This window comes from Mobula hypostoma, chromosome 24 (genome assembly GCF_963921235.1).
Source record: "Mobula hypostoma chromosome 24, sMobHyp1.1, whole genome shotgun sequence".
In the NCBI taxonomy this organism is placed as follows: Eukaryota; Metazoa; Chordata; class Chondrichthyes; order Myliobatiformes; family Myliobatidae; genus Mobula; species Mobula hypostoma.
The window spans coordinates 7,046,779-7,073,220 of NC_086120.1; the positions used below are offsets into that span (position 1 = coordinate 7,046,779).

The window sequence follows — 26,442 nt, forward strand, 5'->3', positions numbered from 1 at the left end:
TGTGGCTCCAAGTACTCCAAAACTTCATCCTTAACAATCGACTGAGGTCAGACTAACTGCCTCCCTCCCATCCTGAAGAGTGGAGTGACACTTGCAAATTACCAGTACACTGAAATCATGTCAGAAACTAGTGATGCTTGAAAGGTCATCAGTTATGCCTCCACAATCTCTTCAGCTACTTCTTTTAGAACCCTGGTGTGTAGTCCATCTGGTCCAGGTGACTTATCTACCTTCAGACCTTTCAGCTTCCCAAGCACCTTCTCTCTAGTAGTAGCAACTGCACTCACTTCTGCCCCCTGATACTCTCAAATTTCTGGCATACTGCTAAGTGTCTTCCACAATGAAAGCTGACACAAAATACCTATTCAGTTCATCTGCCATTTTCTTGTCCCCAGTTACAACCTCCCCAGAGTCATTTTCTGGTGGTCCCATATTGACTCTCTCCTTTCTTTTACTCTTAATATATCTGAATAATATTTTACTGTCATCTTTGATATTACTGGCTAGCTTACCTTCATATTTCATCTCTTCCCTCTGTATGGCTTTTTAGTTGTCTTCTGTTGGTTTATAAAAGCTTCTCAATCATCTAACATTCCACTAATTTTTGTTCTGTTATACACCCTCAACTTTGATTTAGGTTGATTTTGACTTCGCTTGTCAGCCACAGTTATGTCATCCTGCCTTTAGAATACTACCTCATTGGGATATATCTATCCTGCGCCTTCCAAATTGCTCCCAGAAACTCAAGCCATTACTGCCCAGCTGTCATCCCTGCTAGTGTCTTGTTCCAATCAACTTGGGCCAACTTTTGTCTCATGCTTCTGTAATTCCCTTTTCTGCACTGTAATGCTGATATATTTGACTGTAGCTTCTCCCCACCAAATTGCAAGGTGAATTTATCATATTATGATCACTACCTCCTAAGGTGTCCTTTACCTTAAGCTCCCTAATCAAATCCGGTTCACGACACAATACCCAATCCAGAATCGCTGATCCCCTAGAGGGCTCAACCACAAGGTGCTCTAAAATGCGATCTCATAGGCATTCTACAAATTCTTTCTCTTGGGATCCAAAACCAGCACCAATCTGATTTTCACAATCTACCTGCATATTGAAATCTGCCATGACTATCATAAATTTACCCTTTTGACATGCATTTTCTATCTCGTAATTTGTAGCCCACAACCTGGCTATTGTTGGAGGCCTGTATATAACTTCCATCATGGTCTTTTTACCCTTTCAGCTCCTTAATTCTCCCAGAATGATTCTACATCTTCTACTGCCTCGTCACCTCTTTCTAAGGATTTGATTTCATTTCTTACCAAAGAGCCATGCCACTCCCTCAGCCTACCTGCCTGTCCATTTGATACAATGTGTATCCTTGGGTTTTAAGCTCTCAATCATAATTTTCTTTCAGGCATGACTCAGTGATGCCCACAACGTCATACCTGCCAATCTCTTAACTATGCAACAAGGTCATCTACCTTATTCCATATACTGCGGGCATCTTCTGTCCCATATTCAGCACCCTTTTTGATTTTGTCCCTGTTACACTGCTACTCATTCCACTGACTGCAACGTTGCCCTAACATCTGCCTGTCCTTTCTGATAGTTTCATTATACACTGCCTGTGTTTGCATGCCCTCCTTCAGCTTTACCCTTAGCACTATCATTCAGTTTCCCATTCCCCTGCAAATTACTTTAAACCCTACCCAACAGTTCTCGCAAACCTGTCACAAGTATATTTGTCCTCATTATGTAACCCGTCTGTTTTGTGCAGGTCGTACCTTCCCCCAGAAGAGATTCCAATGATCCAGAATCTGAAATCCTGCCCCCTGCACCAGTTCCTCAGCTATGCATTCAATCTGCCACATCAACCTATTCTTACCCTTATTGTTGCGTGGCACAGGTAGCAATTCAGAAATTGCTACCCGGGAGATCTTTCTTTTCAACATTCTACCAAGCTCCCTAAATTTTCTCTTCAGGACCTCCTCACTTTTTCTACCAATGTCATTGGTTGCGTTATGTACTGAGACTTCTTACCGTCCCCCTTTAGAATGCTGTGGACTCGATCCCTGAGCATGGCACCGGGGAGGCAACATTCCATCCGAGTATCTCTATCATGTCCACAGAATCTCATGTCTACACCTTTACTTCCTCCCTCCCTTCAGAGCCACAGCACCAAACTCAGTGCCAGAGGTCTGGCTGCTGCAGCCCTGCGGGTAGTTCATTCTGTATCCAAGGCAGTATAGCTATTATAAAGGGAAACGGCCAGAAGGGTATTCTGCACAGAAAGGTGCTAATTTCCTTTCTCTCTCCTGACAGTCATCCAAGTAACACACACAACATGCTGGAGGAACTCAGCAGGCCAGGCAGAATCTATGGGGTGGGGGGGAAAGGGATAAGGTCACACTAAGGTTACAGGAACAACATCTTATATTCTGTTTGAGTAGCCTCCAACCTGATAGCATGAACATCGATTTCTCAAACTTCCAGTAATGCACCACCCCCCCTTCACCATTTCCCATCCCCTTGTCCCTCTCTCATGTTATCTCTTTGCCCATCCATCGCCTTCCTCTGGTTCTCCTCCACACCACCTCCCTGCTTTTTTTCTTTTTTCCATGGCCTTCTGTTTCTCACCAATCAATTTCCTAGCTCTTTGCTTCATCCCTCCCCCTCCAAATTTCACCTATTGCCTGGTGTTCCTCTCTCCCCTCTCTCCCCTCTCTCCACCTTTCAAATCTACTCCTCAGCTTTTTTTTCTCCAGTTCTGCTGAAGGGTTTTGGCCTGAAACTTTGACACTACTTTTTTTCCATAGATGCTGCCTGGCCTGCTGAGTTCCTCCAGCATTCTGTGAGTGTAGCTCGAATTTCCAGCATCTGCAGATTTTCTCTTGTTTGTAGCAGTATTTGTTGGGAAAGACAGATGTAGCTAAGAACAATCTACAAGACCATAGCAAAATTTGTATATCAAGACAGATAGATACTTTATTGATCCCAAAGGAAATTATGGTAAAATTACAAGTGCACAGATATATAAATATACAAATAGAAGAGGAGTAAGGAAGAATAAAAAGTGACCACAAACAGTCTAAGAGGAGGGGATTATCATTCCCCAGCTATAGGTTGTCTCATTATAAAGCCTAATGGCCAAGGTGAAGAATGACTTCATATAGTGTTCTTTGGAGCAGCACAGTTGTCTTAGTCTGTTACTAAAAGTGCTCCTCTGTTCAGCCAAGGAGACAGGCAGAGCGTGAGAAACATTGCCCAGAATTGCCAGGAAATTCCATCAGGTCCTTTGTTCTACCACAGCCTTCAGAGTGTCCAGTTTGACTCCCATAACAGAGCTAGCCTTTCTAATCAGTTTATTAAGCCTGTTGGCATCACCCATGTTGATGCCATTGTCCCAGTATACCACCGCATAGACGATTGTACTGGCAACAACAGACTGGTAGAACAAGAGAAAGAGAGACCTGCATATTCCAAAGGACCTCAGTCTCCTCAGAAAATAGAGGTGACTTTGGCCCTTATACACATCCTCTGTGGTGCTCCACTTAAGTCTGTCATCTAGGTGGACCCCCAGGTACTTGTAGGTCCTCACCACATCCACGTCATCACCATCAGGGAGCAATGCATGCTTAGTCTTCCTAAAGTCCATCACCATCTCCTTTGTCTTACTGATGTTGAACTGCAGATGATTCAACTTGCACCTTTTGACAAATCCTCCACCAGGGTCCTGTATTCATCCTCTCATTCTCCATTTATACACCAGACAATGTTGAGTCATCAGAGAATTTCTGCAGGTGATATAACTCAGTGTTGTACCTAAAGTCCGAGGTATACAGGATAAGCAGCAAGGGAGCCAATACAGTCCCCTGTGGGGCCCCAGTGCTGCTTATAGCCATGTCTGACACACAGCTCAAAAACCGCACATACTGTGGTCTGCCATTCGGCCAGTCCACACAAGGTAGGATACAAAGGAAGAGCCAATCTGCATTGAGTGGAACTTTTTTTAGAGTTTCCTTTCGGCAGCCCATGGAGCAAGATGCGTGTTGGTGCTACTCCTTCCTTTTACAACTTACTTTCCACTGCTAGTCTTGTTTAAACTTTGAAGATTTATTACTTTTAGTGAAGGATTTACGATTTAATTAAGATGGCTGGAACCTGAACTTGAATCGAATGAAGAGGTGGCAAAATTATTTCTGAAGTTGAACAAACAGAGGAGTCAGAGGAAATCTCTACTCCAGAAAAAAATGTTTTCTTTGATGCAAGATATTAATACCAAGATCGGATTGGTGGACACCAAGGTTGATAAACTGACGAATGCTAATGAAAAGCATGAAAAAAAAAACTAATTCTACTGTCCAGGAATCTTTGAGGAATCTGGAATTTCAATATCAGATGCTTAAAAAGGACACTAATAGAATCAGAAGAGAATAGGAGACAGTGAATCAAATGATTAAAGAACAAAAATTAAAGATATTTACTATGGAAAAGAAAATTGTTGAGGTTTCTTCGGAATTATGTGGAAACCAGTGGAGAACATGAGAAAAAGTTGGTCGCAGGATGACCTATTGAAATTTTGGTTGCAATCTATTAATATTTTGAGATCATGGGCAAAGTAATAACAAGCATGTGTGAACCAAGTGTTACATGATTTTGAATTAAGCCAATGGCTGAAGTCATGAAACCTACTACGAGCTCTTACTTGAATAAAACATCTGTTTGATAAACTTAACGATAAAATATTGATGAACAGTACAAACAATGGTAAGTTTATTAAGGCATGTGATAAGATGTGGAGAATGCCCGAGGGAAAGGAAAAACTTAGAATGTGTGAGTTAAAGATAAGACCACACAGTCAGTTTGATTGAGTGTGTGAGTGCATGACAAAATTAATGGCGAGTAAAGACATTCACTAGTTGATTGAGAAAGGAATGTAAGATGTACGATAAACTACAAAAACAGTATGATATAGACAGTGAAATGGCTAAAGAGCAAATCTCTGCATTAACTGAACCAGCCAAAGAACAACATGGTAATTGAATTGAAATGCAGTGTACAGAGCTTCAAAGCAGACTGAGTTAATTTAAAAAAAAGCCCAGTAGGGACCTCAAGTAGATGGTCCTACCAACCCAGTGGGTGGTACTGCCAATGATGCTGCCAATCATGCCTCTAGTGATGCTGCCATTGATGCTATTTCTAATGCTTTTCATTGGGAAACACCCCCTACATCGGACAGTCATCAGAGAGAGTGACACTATCCAAACTTCGAAGAATTACACCTTATGTTGGCCAGTCCTTTGAGACAGTGACTCTGAGGAACTACAGGATGGACATCTGAACTCTAAGAAACAACAAAATGGACATGACATGGTCTCTGCAGAAGCCCCTGGCAGCCCAAATGAGGATGACAGAGGTGAAACAGTAAGATTGACACGAGATTCTGTAGATGCTGGAAATCCAGAACAACACACACAAAATGCTGGAGGAACTCAGCAGGTCATGCAGCATCTACAGAAATCAATAAACAGTTCATATTTCAAGCTATGTCACAGCTTGTTCCAATGAAGACTGAGGGAGTGAAGACACACAGGACTGAAGATGGAACCTATAAGAGCAGACTGACAGGGGATTACTAGGTTGATAATCAATATATTGACAAGTTAACCCCTATAGCAGCAGATCCATCAACTACTCAAGAACCTGCTGAAAGTGTGCAGATGATCTTGTGGTTCTAAATGAAGACCAGATGAAAACATTTCAAACATTAAAGATGGCATTGTGTACTGCACCTGCATTTGGAATCCCTGATACATGTAAACCATTTACCCTGTATGTCAATGAGAAACACATGATGGCAGTCTTGACTCAAGAACATGCAGACTGACAGGGTCTATTGGTTGTTTCTCTGCTAATGCTCTGTACACTGATGGCCCCTTAATAACTGAGAGAGGAACTTGAATAGCCCCTGGTACCTTTGCACAACTGGCAGAATTGAAAGTTCTGATTGAAACCTGTAAGTTGGCAGAAGCAAGATCACCTAATATTTACACTGATTCCTGACATGCTTTTGAAGGTGTTCATGATTTTGGAAACTTATGGAGACAAGTAGGATTTCTTATGGCAGCAGGATCCCCAATCAAGAATGGCTGACTAGCACAATACAAAGTTGCTGAACTATAATGTAAAATCCACTCCAAAATAACTACAGTGGAACCGCCAAAATTAATCCATGGAAAGAAATAAAAGCTAAAAGGTCAAAGATTTGGAAGAAGTATCGATAACATATACAGTGAACCCAAGAACTGAAGTTATTCAAACAAAGTTGGACTGTGTATCATATTCGAGAGATGCAGGCTCAATGCTCTAACCAAGGAAGGTGGTTCTGGATGGAAAATTAAACGGTGATGGTGTGAAAAGTAGCACTAATCATAGACTAGTCGCTCCAACTTTGCTGTTTCGTTATCTGGCACAACAGATCACTCCCTAGGACCCATTGGATTGCAAAAGATGATTGACATCTTCCAGTGGTGGTGGAATCCAAAGTTCAGGGTTTAGGCAAAAGAAATGTTTGAAAACTGTATGACATACCAGAATACAGATCCTGGAGCAGCGGAAAAGCTACCACAATTAAGTGTTTCTGTCCCACATGGTCCATTTTTATACCTACAATTGGATTACGTTACATTGCTCGGAGGTACTGGTTATAGTGGACAAGTTTTCAGATTGGTGGAAGCTATTCCAACAAAAAAGGTTACTACCACACACACAGCAAAAACTCTGATCAAGGATTATATTCCCAGATGGGGTTGGCCATGCCACATTGACTCTGACCTATAACACATTTCACTGGGAGTGTTTGTTTGGATTTATGTTGACTGATGAACATTGAAAGGTCTTTTCATTTTTGTCCACATAACCCAGAGTCATCAGGACAAGTCAAACAAATGAATGGAATCATCAAACATCGGCTGACTAAGTACCATGAGGAGGGCATACCATGGCATACGGCTCTTCCTGTGGTCCTATTTAGCATCAGAGCAACCCCAAACAACAAAACTAAATTTAGTCCATTCAAGGGAGTAGCAAGGTGTCCTATGTTACTACAGGGAACTCTCGATCTCAGAGAGACTGATATACACATTATGGCAGATAGTTTAGTTAACTGTTCTGTGAAATTAACTCAAGCTGTTCAGTTTGTTTCTCAACAGATTTCTGCTGCTTGGAGTGATCCAATAGAAGGAGGGCACATCCTAATTACTGGTGAGTGAGTCTTGATTAAGACACCATTGGGATGTCGATGGGAAGGTCCTTATCAAGTGCTATTAATTACTAACATGGTAGTGTAGGTAGAAGATAAAAGTGAATACACACCAGCCACAGCAAATGAGCTGAAGTGCTACCCAATGGGAAAATAAGCACTGTGAGTAATGTGCTAGTAAACTCTGACCCAGTGAGCAAATCACTAACCAGCTAGAAGACCTCAAACAACGTCCACAGCTATTGGGCCTTATGAAGTTCATTCCAGTATGATTTGTTATTGTTATATTTTTGTGAATTTTCCCAAGTGACGATGTGCCAGTTGGGATGACTCATAATGTATACTTGCTGATGCTGTGAATGTCTTAGCTGTCTGGTATGTCAATGTATACTGCACACTTCAAAATATTCTCCAATGCTAGGCATTCCTGCAGATTCAGAACAAACATACTCCATCTTTCTTAAACTTACCAGCAGTGATTCATTATTCTCAAGAGAAACATAAATAAATGATGATCATGCCTCCCACATACTAATCTGAGGAAAGACATTCTTGCCATAGAGGGAGTACAAAGAAGGTTCACCAGATTGATTCCTGGGATGGCAGGACTTTCATATGATGAAAGACTGGATTGACTAGGCTTATACTCGTTGGAATTTAGAAGATTGAGGGAGGATCTTATCGAAACGTATAAAACCCTAAAGGGATTGGACAGGCTAGATGCAGGAAGATTGTTCCCGATGTTGGGGAAGTCCAGAACGAGGGGTCACAGTTTGAGGATAAAGGGGAAGCCTTTTAGGACCAAGATTAAGAAAAACTTCTTCACACAGAAAGAAGTTTCTCTGCCACAGGGAACAGTTGAGGCCAGTTCATTGGCTATATTTAAGAGGGAGTTAGATATGGCCCTTGTGGCGAAAGGGATCGGGGGTATGGAGAGAAGGCTGGTACAGGGTTCTGAGTTGGATGATCAGCCATGATCATACTGAATGGTGGTGCAGGCTTGAAGGGCCGAATGGCCTACTCCTGCACCTATTTTCTATGTTTCTATACTGTGTTAAGTACGTAGATCATTTATGTGAATATAATCAGCAAGATTTAGGGAATCATTATCTGATCCTGTTCATGTCTTATCCTGGGATATCTCTATATCTACATCGAATGTTCATGATGGAGCTATTAAATCTTTTCATGTGTTCACCATAAAAGCTACCCCTGCTTGAATTTAGATGGTATTATTCCAGTAGGGCACAGTTTATGCAATTACACTTCAGATTGTTCTAAATGTGGTAATGATGCGGGAATTTTTATTGACGATATCCATCGCCAAGATATTAGAATTCAACAAGGGTCCCACTGAATAATAAGAAATGGTCTATGTTCATGGAACAACACATACTTTATGTGCAAAAATGGAACTTACAACTCTCGTCTATGTAATTGGTTAAGGTTTTATTATTTAGCATATGTCTTTCTGCTGTGAAACATCCGTAGACCTTACCTTTATCTTCTGAGTCTAGAAGTAAACAAGGCATTTCAGAAGGAGATTATTTTGCAACAATTTTATTCCCATTTTATGGTGTTGCAAAGTATACTGTAAGAGATATTGGAAACCTTGTTGCATGTTTAGAAAGGGTAAGCACTGACACTGCTAACTTGGGAAAAGTAACAACAGAAAATAGTTGTTATGCGTAAGATAGCTCTTCAAAATTGTATGGCATTATATCTTTGCAGCGGGGGGGGGGGGAAGTGGTACATAGGCAAGGAGGGTTAAACTTACATATGTGATGAGTCTGAAGACATAACTGATTTACCTGATCATATTTGTAAAAAAAAAGCAACTAAAATACATTAATCTGATGGATGGGATTTTTTTGACTGGATTCAATTAGTCTTGGAAGCTGGGTTAGTCAATATTATGAGTTATGTTACATGTCCCGATATACATTCTCATAATTTACATCTTTTTTTACGTTTAAGAGTAATCATTAATAGAATAATTCAAACTCACGTAAGTGTGGATACTAATCTGTCTAACCATGATTTTTAATAATATGAATACTTTGAAGAGTATATAGCCTAATATAAATCTTCATTTATACTTAATCTAGATACCACAAATTGTCTGCCTCTGAATTTTCAGGTGTGCAATTTAGAATCAAGGGGGGATTGTTGGATTAGACTATTTAATCGTTATTTTCTTTGTAACGATTATATATCTGCTTGTATTTTATATAACCACCTGTATACATGTAACCTAGTGGTTACAGTATGTATATGCAATTGTTTGATGTGCCCCCTAGTGATTAGTTATTTGTATGATTCTTAATGCTTCTATTGCTATTGTGTTATTGGAATAGGAAGTATCTGATTGGTTAACTCTTATCTACAAATTTGAATGGAATGTTTATGTATAATAAGAGTTGACCATGTTGCTCCACCCTCTTTGCTTCTCCTCTGCCTCCTCCCCTTAATAGATCTCTGTCACTTTCATTTCCAATTTTCTTTGTTCTATTAGTGCTTAATAAAAGTTTGCGAGGCAACAAATTTTATGTAACTTTCCTGACTTCTGATAAAACATTGGATTAGAATACATTAGAATCATTACACAGAACGCTGAGGAAGAATAAGGTAAAACAATCACAATGCTGTGGAAAAAGCTACTAAAAAGTGCAGTGCAGGTGAACAAAAAAATACAAGATCATAATGAGGTACTGTAGATTGTGAGATTGTGAAACACAAAGAACCCATTCAAAAAAGAGACCATAACCACTGCGCAAAGAGAAAAAAAAATACACATCATGCAAACAATAGAAGCAAACAACAGTATTCTGAACCAGACTGTGTCTTTAGATCCACTCCCCGAGTAGGCCCAAGCCTTGATCTCAGTTCATCACACTAGTGGGGCAAAATGCTATGAAACCCACAGAGATAACAGCCTCTAGCATAGTCTAAGACATGGTGCCACCGACAGAGGAATGAACACCGCAGGAAAGAGCGAAATCAGCTCGACCCTTGTCCCGACACTCAGGCTTTCTATTTATCTGGGTCGTCGTTAGTGTCTTGCTCTAGAACCTGGATCCTGGCCTGTCACAGCCCAGCCTGAAGCCGTTTTCGGTCTCACCAAACTGGCTCAGTTCTTGGAACGATCTAACCTTGCACCCAGGTTGGGTGAACGGGCATCAAAGCTCTTCCGCATTGACTCCTCTCCAAATTGTTCACTCCAACTCCAACTCTGATGGCGATACTAACTTCGTCTGTGGCCCCATCTTGAACACTTTGTACTTCAGCTTTGCCTTGCACCAGCACGGCTCATCCTTCGAGCCAGCCTCACCTTTGCTTGTTTCTCCATGGTTGGTGGTGATAGTTTACCACAATTTATTTCAGAAAGGGTGTTTTTAGTAATGAGAACTAGAAGTTGAATTAAATTGGTACCATTGGTTAAAAAAGGTGAAAAGTGCTGGGATGCTTGTTTTCCAAGGACTATGACAATTTCTCCTTGTGAAAGGCATGAAAGTTTGAAGTATTTTCCTCTGCTGCCCATTAGTGTCCGGTTTCCAGGGCTCCTTGAAGCTACAATGGGTCATGTGCCGCCAATATTAATGATACCACTTTCATCAAATCTCTGGAATTAAATTCTTTGGTCCATTTTTGGACCAAAGTTGTGGAGAGGTTTGAAGCAGAATGATTAAGCAGAACCTCAGTTCAATATATTCCTCATTAGAAGAACAGCACTCTCCCATTCTCTCAACAGAGAAGTAAGTTTTGTGCTCAGGTCACTGAATTTGAACTAAGGATATAGAGGAGAGGAAATTCTACTTCCTGAACCATGCTGATCAAATCTAATTTATCTGATTAACACAGTGGTCTCAGTCTCATCACATATTCTTACATTATTTCTAAAGGTAATAGGTTATAATCTGTTTTATCTGAAGTTGTGAATTTAGGCAACGCTTTGTCCATGGACTGGATTAAACAACACATCTTGTTTGAATTTTCTTCAATGGAGTTTGTGTTAATATGCAGTTTGACAGTCTGGAAAAGTGCTGAGTAAGCACTGATCAATTTGGCCATTAATTATTTTGGTATCAAAAGAGAACACTTATAGCTTTAAATTAAACAAGGCCATTCACAGTAAATGAGAACTAAAACCCGGATCTGGGCCGTACCCTCCAAATATCCAGACCTGCATCTCGGTTTTTTGTACGAACTTACTTTCCATTTTTCTAATTTTTCTATTTATGATTTATAATTCAAATTTTTAATATTTACTATTGATTTGTAATCCAGGGAGCGGGAAGTGCAGAATCAAATATTGCTATGATGATTGTATATTCTTATATCAATTGTTTGGTGACAAAGTATAAAGTATAAGTATAAAAGCATTCAATATGCTTATAATAAACAGACAGTTGAAGTAATTGCCAGCAGCTTTTATTAATTTCTCAGCACTATAATGAATTGTCTCATCACATCCTGTATAAGAGTCTCACTCAGGACTGCAGTTAACAACACATCATTAGATTGCATTTTATACTACAGAGCAGAAGATACAGAGCTGTGATTATTCCCCTGAACAGGTCTTTATTTGCTATAGACTGTTAAAGCAGCAGTGCTAAATTAATAAGCAAAAGCAGAAGAATTTCCACAGATTTTCCGGCCATGTTCTGAAGCTCTGGTTGAATGGTGGATCTCTTTTTTTTTTAAAACTACATAGTACACTTGATCTTAACTAAAAGGCTGAGAAGCAGTTACACAATAGGATAGAGTGCGTAATTAGTTATTCCACAATGGTTCTGTCTGTCCTTTGCCATCTTTATGTAGCCTTTGTCACCCCATGTTGTTCCCCAACTGGAAAATAAAAAAAATGAAATTGTGTTAATTTCACCGTGCTATTAAAATGTTCAGCTTGAAGAACACGGTTTTATACTTGGCAAAAAGGGGATTTTGAATGGAAATTATTATTTAAAGTAATTATTTGAAGTAATATAGACATAGTCATAGAATAGTACAGCACAGTACAGGCCCTTCGGCCCACAATGTTGTTCTGACCCTCAAACCCTGCCTCCCATATAACCCCCACCTTAAATTCCTCCATATACCTGTCTAGTAGTCTCTTAAACTTCACTAGTGTATCTGCCTCCACCACTGACTCAGGCAGTGCATTCCACGCACCAACCACTCTCTGAGTCAAAAACCTTCCTCTAATATCCCCCTTGAACTTCCTACCCCTTACCTTAAAACCATGTCCTCTTGTATTGAGCAGTGGTGTCCTGGGGAAAAGGCACTGGCTATCCACTCTATCTATTCCTCTTATTATCTTGTACACCTCTATCATGTCTCCTCTCATCCTCCTCCTCTCCAAAGAGTAAAGCCCTAGCTCCCTTAATCTCTGATCATAATGCATACTCTCTAAACCAGGCAGCATCCTGGTAAATCTCCTCTGTACCCTTTCCAATACTTCTACATCCTTCATATAGTGAGGCGACCAGAACTGGACACAGTACTCCAAGTGTGGCCTAACCAGAGTTTTATAGAGCTGCATCATTACATCGCGACTCTTAAACTCTATCCCTCGACTTATGAAAGCTAACACCCCATAAGCTTTCTTAACTACCCTATATACCTTTGAGGCAACTTTCAGGGATCCGTGGACATGTAACCCCAGATCCCTCTGCTTCTCCACACTACCAAGTATCCTGCCATTTACTTTGTACTCTGCCTTGGAGTTTGTCCTTCCAAAGTGTACCACCTCACACTTCTCCGGGTTGAACTCCATCTGCCACTTCTCAGCCCACTTCTGCATCCTATCAATATCTCTCTGCAATCTTCGACAATCCTCTACACTATCTACAACAACACCAACCTTTGTGTCATCTGCAAACTTACCGACCCACCCTTCTACCCCCACATCCAAGTCGTTAATAAAAATCATGAAAAGTAGAAGTCCCAGAACAGATCCTTGTGGGACACCACTAGTCACAATCCTCCAATCTGAATGTACTCTCTCCACCACAACCCTCTGCCTTCTGCAGGCAAGCCAATTCTGAATCCATCTGGCCAAACTTCCCTGGATCCCATGCCTTCTGACTTTCTGAATAAGCCTACCGTGTGGAACCTTGTCAAATGCTTTACTAAAATCCATATAGATCACATCCACTGCACTACCCTCATCTATATGCCTGGTCACCTCCTCAAAGAACTCTATCAGGCTTGTTAGACACGATCTGGCCTTCACAAAGCCATGCTGACTGTTCCTGATCAGACCATGATTTTCTAAATGCCCATAGATCCTATCTCTAAGAATCTTTTCCAACAGCTTTCCCACCACAGACGCAAGGCTCACTGGTCTATAATTACCTGGAGTATCCCTACTACCTTTTTTGAACAAGGGGACAACATTCGCCTCCCTCCAATCCTCTGGTACCATTCCCGTGGACAACGAGGACATAAAGATCCTAGCCAGAGGCTCAGCGCATAGATTATTTGAGTTAGGCAGCTGAGTAGAATGTTACCATAACAATATGCTTTGTAAAACAAAGTTAGGATAAGAGTCAAAAAGTTCATTCTGAGCTCTGATATAATTTGTTAGTCAGTGGACCAAGTGTGGGCCATGTGTCAAATTAGAGTTGCGTGAGAATGGAAGACATCAGAAACTAGGTAGGATTAACAATATCTGTCTGCATGCTATCTAGATCTTGCCTGGTTACCTGGAGACATTTTTAACTACATCAGGCTGCAGGCTACACCTCTTTCACACCTCAGGATTTGGTTTGAATGGAGAAGGAAGTGATGCTGAACATAAGCTGAATTGTATAAGATAGATCAGATGCCGTTTCATGCCCAAGAATTTTACATCCTGGCAGCCCATGACTTGACAGTGGCAGCAAGCTTATGAAGGGTGGGAGGCTCCAGACTTGAGACATGAGACAAGTTTCAGTGACTGGCCCTGTCTCACCCCTGCCCCTCTCCACTCTCAGTCCTGATGCAGGATTTTGACCTGAAACGCCACTGACTCCTGTCCCCCCACATGACCCACTGAGTTCCTTCAACAGTTTGTTTATTGCTCCACATTCCGACATGTGCAGCCTCTTGTGTCTTCAAGATGGCAATCTACTCTAATCCTATTTACATGTACTTGACCTATGTCACTCTAAACATTTCCTATCTATGAACCCATTAAAAAGCCTTTGAACGTTGTAATTGCACACACCTCTACCATTTCCTCTGGCAACTCACCTGCCTCTCAATCTAACGTCAAAAAGCCTGTACTTTGGTGAGAGGAATCAAAATGCTGACTATTAACAGTCATTTGAGAATGAGAAATTTCTTCTGGCATAGACCATAAGATATAGGAGCAAAATTAGGCCATTTGGCCCATTGAGTCTGCTCCACCATTTCATCATGGCTGATCCAATTTTCTTCACATTCCCAGTCTCTCCATATCCCTTCATGCCCTGACCAATAGGATAATGAACCTCTGGAATTCTCTACCTTGGAGTGTTATGGAAAATAGATCATTTGAGCTATTTATTATGGGGTAGGTGCATTTTGAAGAAATTGAGAATCTGGGAATAGCACAGAATAGGTGTGGAGACTGGGGCAGATCATTGAATGACAGAACAGGCTGGAAAAGCTTAGTAACCTACTCATGGACAGATTACCTTATTTTCTGGTTTCCAAATATTGTTTTTCCATTCAACACATCTATTGTGGGTTTCAGTCAACAATTCTAATATGCCAACAAGCATTAATACCATTCACCTCATCTAACTTTGCCACCTTCCTTTGCTCCCTGCTGCAAACTACCATTCTATCCATCCACTCCATTAGACGCTGCTACAATATATTCCCTTGAGTTGTTCCACCACTCCTATCCACTACTGGCCTCATAAATTCATCTCAAAAATAGAACAGAATACCCTGGGAATACTCAATAGTCAGGCAGCATCCATGGTGAGGGAAAAAGAACTAACTCTACAGACCAATGACTAATCGTCAGAATTGGGAAAAGGTTAGCGATAAAACAAACTGCAAGATGCTGAGAAAGTGGGAAAAGCAAGGAGACAATAAAAGGGAAGGTTTTAAAAGGGAAGGTTTGGGAAACCAAGAGAAAGGAAATGAAATAGAGGTGATTGCCTAGGGAGATGTAGATGCTGACTATTACTTGAAATTACTGAAGGAATGTAGAAAATTGGAAATATAAATCTAGTAAATGCTATTTGAAATTGATGAGTCTGGAGGCTATAATACGCTTGGTTAGAAGATAAGGTATTGTTCATTGAGTTTACTCAGAGCTTCATTGGAATAATGCAGATGGTCAAGGATTGAAAGGCCCCATTGGGAGTGAGATGACAATTAAAATGATAAACAAGAGAAGTTCAGAATTAGGTTTGTGACCTGATTGCAGGTTTTCTGTTTCACATTATTCAATCTTCATTTGGTTTACCCAATGTAGAATAAACCACTTTAGTAAGTATTGAACATGGTATGTTAAGTTGAAGAGAGTATGAGCAATTTATTGCTTCACATGAAATGCATAATTTGGAATTTGGAAGGTAGATGGAAGAGGAATAACTACATCTCCTGTGGTGGGACAAATGGAAGAGTGGAGAATCCTTTTGGAATGGTTGAACTAAAAGGGGGGAAAGATGTTGGAAATATTGGAAGTTGCAGGTGGCGATCAATGGGGAGGATGCCAGGGACAAAAGGAATCCTATCCTGGTTCTGAGGACTGAGGGAAGTGTGGGAAATGGATTGGATATAATTGAGGACACCTTGTCAATCCCATCCAAATGCAATATTAAATTTTGACATCCACTTAAATACACTTTATCTGGTATTAGTCACAAAGTTACATCATCTACAACATAATTTGAGCCAAATGCCAATGCTCTACAAGAAACTCATCCATTTAAATGTATTTTTGGTACTTTCTCCCCCAGGTATTTGTTTATCTTCTCTTTGATTACATCCTTTGTATTCCTAGTAATAGTACATTCTGCGTTCTTTACATGCTTCAGATAAAGATATTCTTTGAATTTCCCAATGGATATATAAATCAGTGCAATACTACACAGCTTTAGATGTAGATATTTCCACAAATTGAAACATTCTCTGCATATTCATTTAATTTATAATTTTATAGATTGACATCAGGTCACCCTGTTTGTTTGTTTGCTTTGTGAAAGAGTTTCACCTTTGTCAGCTTCTCCTGATAAACATAGTTCTTGGTTCATCTATCAATCTTGCCATTCTTTTCTCTGCTGCCTAAAGATGGTAATCAGCTGAACACTCATCTTTATTCTTTCATCCTTTACCATACATACCTGTTTTTAATAAGCCAATACTTTCTTCCCCTCAATGAGCCATATCCAACCAACAGCACTGCATGGTTCACAACTCTGTTACCACAACGGCGATCATAGTAGACTCCTGGAAGGAAAAATTTATCATATAATTGAAAAACATGATTAACCTCATGTTCCATTGAAATTTGTTCTTTGTTATCTTGCCATTCGTTTATCACCTACTCCAATTAAAATTTCTTATGCTAGAACTGCATTCCACCTCGCATTCAAAGAGGAACCTTCTCCTGTGTTATCAATTCCATAGCAGTATAAAGTTTGTTGATTTCAGTTTGCCATATTTTTTAAGCCGCTTCTGGGGATTGCCAGAAGTGGGAGCACGGCAAAGAAGTCAGCATAGAAAAGGCAGCAGATGGTACAGCTAGTATAGCCAGTATGCTGGCTTCACTGAATCCAATTTGTGGATCAATTTTTTAAAATTTTTCTCAAAATAAAGTGCTTTACAGTAAAGAATTTGAAGAGGCCATTGGTTATACTATTGAATGATGCAACAATATTGTTGTGGGTGATACAAAGGTTGGTGGTGTTGTGGATAATTGGCTGAAGTAACAGATCCAGTTTAATCTAGAAGAAATGTGAAGTGATTCACTTTAGAATGTTGAACTTGAAGGCAAAATACAGGGTTAATGATAGGAGTCTTCACAGTGTGGAGGAACAGTGGGATCTTGAGGTCTACGTCTATAGATCCCTCAAAGTTGTCATGCAAGTTGATCGGGTGGTTAAGAAAGCATATGACTGGCCTTCATTCGTCAGGGATTGGGTTCAAAAGCTATAAAGTAATACTGCAGCTCTGGTTAGACCACACTCGGAGTATTAGGTTCAGATCTGGTTGACTCATTACAGGAAGGATGTGGAAGCTTTAGAGAGGGTACAAAGGAGATTTACTAGGATGCTGCCTGGATTAGAGTGCATGTTTTCTGAGAATAAGTTGAGCAAGGTGTGGATTTTCACTTTGGAGCAAAGGGGGTTGAGATGTCACAATAAGATGAGATGTATAAGATGATGAAAAACATAAACAAAATGGACAGCCAAAGGTTTTTTCCTAGGGCAGAAATGGCTAATATGAGGGGAAATAACTTTAAGATGTTTGGAGAAAAGTATAGGAGGATGCTAAATATCGGTTTTATACACAGAGAATGGTGGGTGCATGGAATGCACTGCCAGGGGAGGTAGTAGAGGCAGATACTGTAAGGAAATTTAAGAGACTCTTAGATAGGCACATGAATGAAAATCATTGCTTGACTTTTTGAGATAAAATTAATCCAAGATCTATCATCTTCTTGTGGATATATCTGAGTCAGCAGGAGACTGAGCTTGGCCCCATCTATCCCTCACAGGAGCTTGGGGGATAAGAAGGAATGGGAACATGTACTAATTGATTTTGTAGGCTAATCTTTCTTTATCTTTAAGCTGCAGGTTTTGAATAAAGTGAAAGGGTGATTTCAGTGTTTACTGACATGTTCTTCTCTGGAATGAAATGGATAGACAAGATGATAGGAGATAGAGAGTGCAGGTCTTGTGAAATTTCCATTCAGGGAGAGGGAAAGAAGTGCTGACACCAAAAGGAGGTGTTGGTAAATGGGAACACTGGAATGGACAGGCAACTTTCAACAGGACCAGAATGCATATGCCACTGGGATAGTAAAAGCAGATAGACATGTAAGTCTTTTTCCCATTATAACTATTCAATGGGAATAGCTGACATAAGAAAGTTGACAGAGCATCTGTTTACATAGATATGGTTGTGAATATAAATCTTGGAATGGAAAGTGAGGCCTATCATTAATAATTCTTGTTGCTTACCTTGTCTGTAATACTGGAAGGATCTACGTCTTGCATTAATGGCAACAGCAATTGGTCCAGCTCTTGCTACTGCTATTGCTAAACAAGGTTCACATCGTCTGACTCTTCGGTAATTTCGGAGCTTGGCCACGGCTCTACTTCTTTGAAATTTGCAACTTCTCTTCTAAATTATAAATTAACCATTAGATTTTGAAGTTTATTAGAGCAACATGGTGTTTTTCAATGTGCCAGTAATATGGATGCTGTTAATTTTATTAGCTTTTCCAATTTTAGGCTCATACAAGCTTTGGAAATTGAAGGTACAACCACCGTTTGAACATTTAACTGAAAAGGGTAAAAATTGGGAACAGGGTAAACATTGAAAGGTCTCCTTATAACAATGATTACATGCTTAACCTCTGCCTACTTTAATCCAAGGTTCCAAACTGTTTTAAGTAGCCCACCATCATCCCAGTACTAAAGAAAAATAAGGTATTGTGCCTTAATGACTACTTTCCGGTGGCTTTGATACCCACCATCATGAAGTGCTTTGAGAGGCTAATCATGGCACACATCAATTCCAATATCCCAGACAACATTGACCTTCTTCAATTTATAGATCCAAGGTGGAGACCATCTTCCTGGCCCTACACTCATCTCTGGTGCATCTGGTTAACAAAGACACCTACCTCAGACTACTATTCATTGACTACAGCTCTGCCTTGAATAGCATAGTTCTGCAAACACGTCTCCGAACTCCTAGACCTGTGACTCAATACCTCCATTTGCAACTGTATCCTTGACTTCCTGACCAACAGACCACAATTACTAAGGATGGGTAGTAACACCTCCTCCATTTTCGATTGTAAACAAGGTGGGAAAGCGGAACCTGATTGGATGAGGACTAACCAATCAGGAGGGATGGACTACAGGGGTATAAGTACCACTGGACTAGATATGCCCAGGCATCATCCCTGATGAAGATGGCCGATTTTTGTCATCAAAACATCGGTTATAATCAATATTGATACCATCATTCCCACAATCCTGATTGAGAAGTTGCAGAACCTGGGCTTCTGTACCTCCCTCCGCAACTGGATCCTCAGATTCCTAACTGGAAGACCACAATCTGTGCAGATTGGTGATAACATCTCCTCCTTGCTGACAATCAACACTGGTGCACCTCAGGGGTGTGTGCTTAGCCCATTGCTCTACTCTCTCTATACTCATGACTGTGTGGCTAGGCATAGCTCAAATAGCATCTATAAATTTGCTGATGATACATCCATTGTTGGTAGAATCTCAGGGGGTGACGAGAGGGCGTACAGGAGAGATATGCCAACTAGTGGAGTGGTGTTGTAGCAGCAACCTGGCACTCAGTGTCAGTAAGACAAAGAGCTGATTGTGGACTTCAGGAAGAGTAAGTAGAAGGAACACATACCCATCCTCATAGAGGGATCAGAATTGGAGAGAGTGAGCAGTTTCAAATTCCTGGGTGTCAAGATCTCTGAGGATCTAACCTGGTCCCAATACATTGATGCAGTTATAAAGAAGGCAAAACAGCGGCTATACTTTACTAGGAGTCTGAAGAGATATGTTATGTCAACAAATACACGCAAAAACTTCTATAGTTGTACCATGGAGAGCACTCTGACAGGCTGCTTCACTGTCTGGTATGGGGATGGGTCTACTGCACAGGACCAAAAGAAGCTGAAGAGGGTTGTAAATTTCAAATATTCTCTGGTCATGAGCCTTACTGTCTAACTCTAACTCTATATTCGACATTCTGCTATGACTTGTCCCTTGTACTACCCTAATATACCGATCTGGTGAAATGTCTGTAGGGGATGGGATGTAAAAAAATGATTTTTTTAGCATTTACCTCACTACAGGTGACAATAATAAACCAACTAAATTACTAATTAATGGTGAATATGTTCCTCAGGTTCCACCAAAGCTGTTATTAGTGTCTCTCTTGTTCTAATACTCTCTTGTAGTATTTTGCCTACATGAAACCAGCATGCACATCGGACAGCCTGACAAGTTTCACAACACAGACAATGTCAGAAGCACCAAGCAGGTCAGGCAGTAACTATGGAAAGAGAAAACAAGTTAATGTTTCAAGTCAATTACTTTTTGTTGGAATGAAGGGGCTTTGAACCAAACTCAATAACTCGGTTTTCCATTCCACAAACGCTGCCTGACCTGCTGAGATTTTTTCAGCTTCTTCAGTTTATATTAGGTATTTACAGCAACTACAGACATTTTTTTGAATATCACAACACATCAGAGCTATTATAAATATCAACAGTTAGGATATCAGAAGCCAATAAAAGGTGCTGAGACAGAAAAAACTAAACTGCATTGAATCAGCCCTGGCAACATATTACAGGATAAAAACATACTGTATATAATGCGGGTAAGGAATTCAAAGATGAGTGTGCAGAATTGCCGAGGGAGCAATTTTAAGGAGGCTGAGGCTACATGGTATTGGTAAAAACAGTCAGGAGATGTTTGTGGTGTACCAGTCAGGATAGCACATAATTCTAATCCTATGAGTGATTTCGATAGCAGGGGGTGTACCACTGTAGAAACAGCATCAGTGCTAAAGATCAATGGTATAAATATTTACCTGAGAACACCTTTAATCATTACAGTTGACAACTTTTTTTTTCAAAAGTATAGCGTCCTCAGAACTTTTATTTTGTTTCTGATAGACCATTTGAAGCTGAACACAAATACAATTTCAGACTACATGTATCATGTAGGAATTTGGAGAAACAGGAGATTAACTTTTATTGAATATAATACATTTAATTGCATAATGGTTACCTGACAATTTAAGAGATTATTTCTTGATTTAAACTCAATGAACAAAACTCTGAATTTGTCAAATAATGACTCCATTTTTATTCTTAATGGATAAATCTCTTTGCAAATAACTATGCTTATAATAAGGTACTCATTATAATATCTTCTCATCTCCTCAACCAAGGAATGTATCTGAATAGAGAGGACATCCCATTTGGACATATGTTATGCTTTGTCAGCGAACACTGTTAGTGACCTGGTCAAATTAAATAAATGTTGAAAAGAGACTGACCTGTGCTCGATAGGGATAAGTGGTTTCCGCTTCTATGCCACCTCTTCTCCATATACACCGGAAGGCACTTTCCATATATCCTCCATTGCATCCGTGAGATCCATTATCACAATCCAGCAGGTTCTGTTCACTCAGAGAAATAAGTGTATGTTTCTTTTTCCACTGCCCCTCGAGGGCTCCAGCTGCACTGAAGGCCCAGCAGGAGCCACATGGTCCCTGGAAATCAGAAACACAGTCACACTAAAAACAATCCAATGTTGACATCACATCATTTTCATTTTTACTGAGATGGAGTACAGTTCTACACTGGATAAACCAACCTGCCTTCTTTTAGGAAATGTTTAGAGACTCCCAGAGACTATGAACATCAGAGTTATGAAAGTGGCGTGTCTACCATTGTTCTTTTGGACAGAGATGTGATTAATACAGAAAAATATATGAGGCATCAGATCAGCATTACTGTAGGTTAGCGTGCTTCTGGACACCCAGTTCTCTCTGCTGACAAAGAGAGTCAGAGGAAAAGCTGGAACATATCAACTCATTTCTGGATCAACATGAGAGCCACATCAAAAAGAGACCAAAGGGAGTCCAGAGCCAGACTGAATTTATGGTGTAGGAGATAAGAATGTTAAAGTTACCAATGTGTCATTAAGAATAACTGGTGGAGAACTTTCTCATTAAGGTGCTTCTGCATGTATTGGATATGAAGCGAGAGGATCACAGGGTGGAGACAGGACTGGTGGCTAGAAAGAGAATGTGGTGGCACTGATGGCAAGAGATGATAGAGTTGGTGCCATAGGAATAATAAGACCAGATTTGGTAGAGGTCAGATTCCTTCTTCTCCAGCCCTTTTCCTCTTCCATCTATCCCCTGTAACTTCTTACTTCATTCCTCTCCCCTACCCACCTAGCTTGTACTCCTCCCGCCCCCCACCACTTTCTTATTCTGACTACTTCCTCTTTCTTTTCCCCAGAGCTGATGAAGGGTCTCGGCCTGAAACATCAACTACTTATTCACTTTCTTCAATGTTTCCTGAACTGCTGCATTCCTCCAGCATTTTGTGTGCATTGCTCTGGATTTACAGAGGCTGCTGTATCTCTTGTGTTCCTGTCTGTTCAAATGCTTTTGTATCTTATTCCTCACAAATCCATTTAGTAACATACCTACCACAGATATTGGATCTAATGGTCTGTAATTCCAAGGTTCTTTTTTTGCAACCCATCAGGCAGCTGATTAGCCACCCTCCAGTTTCCTGGCACTATGTCTGCTGCTAAATATGATAGATGTATCTCAGCCATGGCTCCCAGAGTTTCTTCTCAAGCTTTCCATGGTATTTGTGAAAATATCTCATCAGGCCTTGCAGATTTATCTATTTTCATACACTTTAAGACATCTAATACCTCCTCTTCTCTTAATGTCAACTATCCCTAAGACATCAGCGTTAACTATTCCAAGCTCTGAATTCTTCACACTCTCCTCCATAGTAAAAACAGAGGAGTAATAACCATTGAGGACCTCTCCCTCTTCTGTGGCTCCACATTGGTCATCTGGCATCATCATCATCATCAGGTGCCGTGCCCAGTTTGAGCTTTGACTGCCATGGCCCACACACTCCTGTTTTGGGTCAAGTGGATCAATTCATTGGTATTCATTTCCAGTTCTCTAGCTGCTGTCTCCATCATCATTTGTCTTTGTCTTCCTCTTTCTTCCCGTCAATCTTTCCCATAATTACTGTGCATTCTAACTCCTCTTTCCTAATCACATGTCCAATGAAGTTATGTTGCCTTTTCATGATCTCATACATTATTTCTCTTTTTGTGTTTGCTCTGTTCATGACATCCTCGTTAGATATTCGTTTCGTCCATGATATTCTTTGCATCCTCCTCATAAACCACATCTCTGCTGCTACAGAACCTCATGTTACTAGATATTGTCCAACATTCTGAGCTATATAACATAACTGGATAAACGTAACATTTCAGTGCTCTGAGGCGGGTTGTCATGCTTAGTTTAGTATTGGTCAGTATACTCTTCGTTCTCATAAAGGTGTCTTTTGCCATCCCTATTCTTCTTTTGATGTCCATGTTGTACCTGCCATCTGATCTCACCCAGCTTCCTAAGTAGCAAAAGTTCTGAAATTGTTTTATGTCTTCCCCGTTTATTTTCAGCCTGCAGATAGGATTCTCCTTCTTTTTGGATATCACCATACATTCTGTCTTTTTGCAATTGATAGATAGACCCATTTTTGCACTTTCTTCAACAACTATATCAATTAAGTTTTGTAGTTCTTGCTCCATACTTGCAGTTAACAGTGTCATCCGCATATCTGAAATTATTGATGTTTTCACTGCCAACTTTGATTCCCAAGATGTCTCCTATTTTTTGTAATATTGTTTCACTGTACACATTAAATAATTCAGGGGAGAACACACACTCTTGTCTAACGCCTCTCTTGATTTTTGTAAACTGACTTACTTCTCCATCTATTCTTACAGCGGCAGTTTGTTCCCAGTACAGATTTCTGATTAGGTGGAGGTCTTTCGAATCTAGATCTAGAGTTTTCTGTAATCTTTCAAATAACTTGTTGTGCTTCACTTTATCAAATGCTTTTGTGTCGTCGATAAAACAAACAAACAAATCTTTTTGCACTTGAATAGCTCGTTCTGATAGTATCCTTAACATCAATATTGCATTTCTTGTACCTTTGTCTTTCACAAAACCACATTGTTCTTTACCTATTTCAGCTTGTATCTTACTTTCAGCTCTTGTCATCAAAATTCTTAGAAGTATCTTTGTGATATGACTCATTAAACTTATGGTCCTATGTAATTCACATTTTATTGCTCCAGATTTCTCAGGTAGAGTGATAAATACTGATTTTTTTCATCTCTTCTGGTATTATTCCAGTCTCATAAATGTCATTGATTAAATCAGTAAGTTTTTCAATTCCATATTTCAAGGGCTATAATTTGTTCTATTACTAATTTATCAGGACCTGCTGCATTTCCTTTCTTCATCTTGTTTATTGCATTATAAACTTCAGATTTTAAAATACTTGGACCTTCAATGTTTTTCTTAATTTCTGGTTTTTTGCCTTGATCATCTTCAAACAATTCCTGGATATACTCGTCCACTTGTTCATAATCTCATCTTTTTCCATGATAATGGTACTGTCCTTTGCTTTCAAACCTGAAGAACAGAGGAGCTTTTTACCAGTAATATTCTTGATTTGTTGATGTAATCTTTTTGGATCAGTAATAGGGATTCTTTCTATTTGCTCACATTCTTGGTTTAACCATTCTCCTTTGGCTTTTTGACATAAGTTTTTAACTTTATTATCTAAGGACTTATATTCTATAGGATTTGTTTTCTTCTTTCTCCTTTCTTCCATCTGATTTTTGATTTCATCTGTCATCCATTTATTCTTTGTGCTTTTTTTTTCTTTTTTAGGAATCACTGACTTTGCTGATTCTACCAAAGCATCCTTTAGAGAGCTAAACTTCATTTCTACATGATTGCTGTCATCTTCGACAGATTCTATTTCTGGACTTTGAAATCTATTCCTTACTTCAATTGTAAAGATTTGTCTTAAGTTTTCTTCTTTAATTAATTGCAAGTAGTGGAGGGATTGTTCAGGTTTTTGCTTCTTTAGTTTTTTAAGTTTTAATTTTACATGACATACTACTGGGTTATGGTCACTGTTACAGTCTGCACCTGGATATGTTTTGTATTGAGTCACTGAGGTTCTAAATCTTTGGTGTATAGTAATAAAGTCAATTTGATTTCTAGTGTTATCATCCGGACTTTTCCAGGTCCACGAGCGTCTCGGATGGTTTTTAAAGTAGGTATTCATAATGACCTAATTCTTCATCTTGCACCATTCTACCCATTTCTCACCTCTTTCATTTCTTTCCCCTAGTCCAAATTTTCCTATGGTATTTCCATCTGCACCTTGTTCTACCTTAGCATTTAGATCTCTCATGACAATAACAATATCTTGAGATTTGCATCCATTCTTTGCTTGTTCGAGCTCTTCATAGAATTTATCTATATCTTCATTTGTTCCATCTGTTGTTGGTGCATATACCCGTATAATTGCTAAATCAAATGGTTGTCCTCTGAATCTAACAAGGAGCACTCTCTCTGATATTGCCCCATGTCCTAAAACACTTTTTGCCATGTTTTCATCCATAAGAATTCCTACTCCATTAGTATGGGATGTTCCACAAGAATAAATTAGCATTTTATTTCTATTCTGACATGTTCCAGCACCTATCCAATGAACTTCGCTAATTCCCATGATGTTAATCTTTGGTCTTTCCATTTCATTTATCGCATTGTCCAATCTTCCTGCTTGATATAGGGTTCTTACATTCCAAGTAGAAATAATTTTCTTTTGTGTTACTTGAATTTTATGAGCAGTAGCCTGATGACAGTCAGGGATCCCCTGCTGCCCAGAATTAACCCTACCGAGCGAAGCATCTTCAGAATTGTCTTGAAGATCTTCTTGATGCTGTTGTTGTGTGATACGTTTTGAGAGTTTGACCATTGTTTTCTTAGCAAATAGATTCTAGGAAACTTGGTATCTAGCAATGGTGGTTTGCTGTTGCCTTCCGTTGGGCGAGCTAAAGAAATTGCCATTTCTCTTCCCAAATGTTCATCCACCTGTACTATAGCTGTTGACATTTGAGGTCCTAGCTGATCCACCTTCTCCGTCATAAGTTCAGTTACTGAACCTGCCGGATCTGCGGTTGGCCTTTGCTCATATCCTGAGCAGGAACCCTTGCAGGTGCTACCGTTCCAGGTCAGAGTGGCCCTGGGAGGAATGAATGACTAAGGGGTAACTCCACTTTCCCCAAAGCTCTGAAAGTCCCCAATCAGATCCTCATCACCGGTTGCAGTTTAGAGTCATACCCAGGACTATCTTC

General features: G+C 39.9%; 1 protein-coding gene across 1 annotated transcript in view; it reads right to left on the reverse strand.

Moving 5' to 3' along the window:
• Window positions 1-26,442, reverse strand: part of LOC134337159 (uncharacterized) — a 120,435-nt gene that overhangs the window by 76,356 nt on the left and 17,637 nt on the right. The window contains exons 5-8 of the mRNA XM_063032002.1: window positions 21,515-21,730; window positions 18,433-18,595; window positions 16,591-16,696; window positions 12,017-12,112 (exon numbers count right to left, since the gene is read on the reverse strand). Coding sequence (XP_062888072.1) covers window positions 12,017-12,112; window positions 16,591-16,696; window positions 18,433-18,595; window positions 21,515-21,730 — 581 coding nt within the window. The remainder of the gene's footprint in view (window positions 1-12,016; window positions 12,113-16,590; window positions 16,697-18,432; window positions 18,596-21,514; window positions 21,731-26,442) is intronic.